The sequence below is a fragment of the Nanorana parkeri genome, unplaced genomic scaffold (assembly GCF_000935625.1).
Source record: "Nanorana parkeri isolate BGI_ZX_2015 unplaced genomic scaffold, ASM93562v1 scaffold749, whole genome shotgun sequence".
NCBI lineage: Eukaryota > Metazoa > Chordata > Amphibia > Anura > Dicroglossidae > Nanorana > Nanorana parkeri.
This window is the reverse complement of record NW_017307017.1, coordinates 123,725-128,220: the sequence shown is the minus strand read 5'-3', so window position 1 is coordinate 128,220 and position 4,496 is coordinate 123,725. Positions and strand designations below refer to the sequence as shown.

General features: G+C 39.5%; 1 protein-coding gene across 1 annotated transcript in view; it reads right to left on the bottom strand.

The window, feature by feature from the left end:
• GOLGB1 (golgin B1) overlaps positions 1-4,496 on the bottom strand; it is a 41,164-nt gene that overhangs the window by 21,585 nt on the left and 15,083 nt on the right. Inside the window, exons 4-6 of the mRNA XM_018564408.1 lie at positions 4,345-4,458; positions 3,717-4,019; positions 1,944-2,054 (exon numbers count right to left, since the gene is read on the bottom strand). Of these exons, the coding sequence (XP_018419910.1) occupies positions 1,944-2,054; positions 3,717-4,019; positions 4,345-4,458 (528 nt within the window). The remainder of the gene's footprint in view (positions 1-1,943; positions 2,055-3,716; positions 4,020-4,344; positions 4,459-4,496) is intronic.

Below are 4,496 nucleotides of genomic sequence, written 5' to 3'. Positions count from 1 at the left end.
TATTATACTTGCTAGGCCTTAGATGTGGTGGCTGCATTGTATTGGTTTTCTTTCTAAGAACATTTTCAGCAAGTAGAGAAAAAGCATGTTAATCTTGCCAGAAATCATGCTTCACGCTGTAGATACAGTGTAGTAACTGTTGTCACCCTAGGACTGGAAGCGTGTTATTCACATTACCAGATAAAAACAAAGGTAAGAAAGCCTAAAAAAATTAAACTAATGTAGCTTCCACACCTAAGGACTGGTAAACTGGAATATATTCAATTGTAATATGTCAGCTTACAGTCCTTAGATGAGGTGTTACATTTGTTTACTTTTTTCAGGCCTCTTCTTTAATGTTTATCTGGTAATCCAATGAATAGCATTTCCTGTCCCTTAATGGCTATGCTCACTCCTCCACTGTATTCTTGGAAAGAGTCATGGTTGTCACCCAGGCTGGAGTTCAACCATGTCTTTGTTCTACTCCATTACATGGAGGGTGATGGCATCAGTAGTTTAAACATAAAGAAATAGTGATAGCTGAACTAGAAAAAAATGCTAAGTGGCAAGGACACTGCGTTTCTGGCAAGATCAACAGGTATTTTCTGTATTTGCTAAAAATGTTCGTTGCCTGAAAAATTAAAAGTAATGCAGCCGCTACATCTAATTACAGGTAAGCTGCAAAATATAATATTTGTTAGTTCTCTGGTTTAGTTATACTTAAAACCAAGTATCGGTCTGCAGCATTGAATGGAGTTTAGCACTTCAAGGGTTTATTAAACCTGTGGGTACAATGGTTTAAGTGAAGAAGACATTGGGGGACATTTATTAAAAATGTCTTTTTGTTTGGGGTTGTTAATTGTTCATCCTTTTTATTTTAAACTCAGTTTAGGGACGGGTGCCTTTTTCTATGCATTTTGTACAATACATTAGCTGCTATGAACTTATCTGCATATTTAAAAAGTTGCTCACAGTTGCAGCACAACAGAGAAAAGAAGTGTTCAGTCACTGTCTGGCCACGGGATCACACAAAACTAAAACTGTCGCTTTGGTCGCAAAACAGACCCAAAGACTAAAAGTAAAAAATACTTACACACAATGCGCATGGAAACTGCCGATTTGAGGATTGCCCATTGGGTGTGAAATATTCCCTATTGTGTTGTATTTGTTATAATGTAAACTGATGACTATATATCTATGCTGGGGTTCAAAGCTTTGTCAACTAACATCCATTAAACATTTGATGAATTTAAACTTCAGGACCTAAAGCATTATTTAAAACACAAGACCTAATTATATATGTTATTATATCTATACATTTTTCCCACATCAACAAACGGTAACTGTGATTAACCCCTTCATGACTGAGGCCTTTTTTTCATTTTTTTGTACCCATGTTTTATTCCACATTTTAGGCCTGAAAATTACTTAAAACCCCCCAACATTATATATTTTCTGAATGCCAAGACCCTATAGAATAAAATGGTAGTAGTTGCAAATTTTTATGTTGCGCAATATTAGCGCAACTCCTTATTAAACCCCAATATTTAGTGAAAAATGTAATTAAATGCCCCAAAACACAACAAAATACCCATTTTTTTAATGAAATATAAAAGATGAGGTTACAACGAGTAAAACGATACCCAACATGCCCAGGTTACAAATTGCGTGCATCCGTAAAACGGCGAAAAACCCCAGTACCCCAAAAAGTCCATAGAAGACGCTTTAAAAGCCCCCACAGGTCATCAATTTAGAGATACCCCAAAATACTGGCCCTAGAATTATTGCTCTCACTCCGGCGTGCGCGGCGATACCCAACATGTGTAGCGCGTTCGTCGTTTTCATACGTGGGCGGACCCGACGCGTGTTTAATTTAACCAGCCCCGATGCTGGCGACGTACACTGTACGTCGTCAGTCACGAAGGGGTTAAAAAAAACTCATCAGAAAATATGTAATTGTTTACCTGTTTCTGAAGTTCAGCATTTTGCAACTCCTGCTCTAACATCTGCACCACCTGAGTTCGGGAGCCAAGGGCCTTACTTTGTTCTTCAAGTTTTCTCTGGAAATTGCGAATCTAAAAGACAGAAGTAAATATAAAATGTCTGAAAAGCTATAATAAAAAGGTGTCTAAAAGGGTGGCTTTGAATGGCAAGGCACACTAAAACTGCGTAAAAAACTTTCACAGAACATTAAAACAGACATGCAAAATGCTAAAACCTAGTACTTGCTTTTACGAGCCCCTCTCAAAAATTCTGTTCCTTAGTACCCGTCTTCCATATCTTCCAGCTCTACTGCTCCTTCTCTCATGCAGTTCTCCCTTTGCCCTGCATTCTCAATTTACCTCTTATCTCTTGGTCTGAATTACTTTGCAAGCCAGAGTTTTGGTTATAGTCCGGTCATGCTGACTGGTGAAATTTTTGACTGACTGGTGAGACACTATCAAATTTTCCAAGCCCTGGCCATAGGGATAGAGATAGCAATAGTAAGAAGGTAGCGGACAGAGTCTACTGGAAAGACCTCCGCTTCTGTGGACATAGGAAAAAAAGGTGACAGTGTGAGAGTAAGAGATGGCCAAAATGAAAGTGTAGGCAGTAGGAAAGCAGACAGTAGCAGTGTAAATTAGGACCACAACAGGTATAGGCCCACCTAGCTCCATTGTCAATGATCTCTGCAGCCTCCACACACAGCAAGTGTTACCATCACTGAACCTCATTGCCTTCTGTACCATCGAGCCCCTCCATCACTGATCCATGTTACATGATCTGTTATGTCACACCACTGTTAAGTTTCCTACTGCTGCCCCTTTTGCCCTGATTTGCAGTCATTGTTCCCTGCTCCTTTCTCCTATATTTACTTTATTTGAAATAATTCCTCACTGCTGTCCCCTCTGCTGTCACAGATTCCCACAGCATCTTTCCAGTCTTTTTATTCATCTCTGCTACCTTCTCTCCCATCCCCCCATCCATCTCTGACATCAATGATTCCCCCCATTCGTATTCTCTCATCATCACTGATCCCTCTGCCTCGTCTTCCATCCTGCTTCACTGCAGATGATCTACACTGCCTGGTCTCTTATGCCACTCTAATGTTACTGCTACTGCAAACTATTCCCCAAGCCTGCATTCACTGAAAACACTACATATTGGTTTCTTTTGCTGACATTACAAACCCCCAGAACTCAACTACTAGATGATCTACTACAAAAAGACACCTCTGGGGAAAAAGATGAACTGGACCACAAGCAGTAGCTTAACCAGGAACTGCAGTGGTTTTGTCGCTCTGTATACTAAGGAGCACCAGTTTGGCCACAGGATGGTAATCTCAGCAACAGGTTTTTTGTTTTTTTTTAAGATGCCCAAAAAATTATTTAAGCCTAAATATGCACACATTTTTACATTTACAGCCACTGCAATATTTATATTATTTTCAACTTATTTCTTGAAGACTGAAAGAACAGAAATAGGTTAGAAATAGGTTATCTGCCATTACTGGTTTTTGAGGGTGGCATATTCAGTTTTCCTTCACTACATGCCGTATCACCGATCAAGAACAAAGAATATGCATATAAGATACAACATGCAATATGTACATATCTGTTTCTGGTCAGTGTCTCATGACATACTAAAGGATGACAGCCCTGGAGCGTCAACCTGCAAATCAATCAGCAATGGCAGCAACCAAATTTTTTTCTGCTCCACCAAATTTCCTGTAAACTACTCGTGTCAGCCAGACTTACCTCCGTTTCCTGTTGCTTGTGCAGCTCTCTAGCAGCATCCCCACTTTCTTGAAGTGCTCTTTTGAGGTCCGTAACATTTTCTTGACTGTCCTGAAGCTGATGGGTGAGAGTGGTTATAGTCTCTTGACTCTCAGAATGCTGTTTTGTCAGCTCACTAATATTCTTTTGGCTGTCATGAAGCTGTCGTGTTAGCTCATTAATATTTTCTTGTAGTTTCGAAGTACTTTCCTCATTGTTCTGCACACTTTGCAGTGTTTCTTTCTGTCCTGTACTAGAGGCAGCTTGATTTCCATCTGGAGGTACCTGAATGGCAATAATGGAGGTATATGAACAATAGACATAGATATAGAGGAGAATAAAGGACACTTCTGTAATAAAAGCAGGATTAAAGAATGCCCTGCGTTTCTCTCTCAGCAACCAATCTCCCATTGCTATGCTATGCTGCCCTAGTAACAGGAAGGTAAAAAGCTGATTGATTATAGCTGAGAAGAAATGGAGACTGTGCTTTATTCAGACATTTGATACATGAGGATGAAAGTAACTTGTGAATGTTACAAAATAAACCGCACAAAACTTATACTGTAAAAGTTACACCTCCAGGAAAACTGTAGCAGAGAAAAGCATATACCTGATTAGTTGCTGCTTTCTTTAGTCCCTCTATCTGTTTGTTTAGTGTTGCCAGTTTGGCTTTTGCTTGAAGTTTCAGTTTGCCAATTTTTGCATCGGAAGCTTCTTTTTCCAACTGAAACACATTGAGTGCAAGAATGAAACACTGATTAT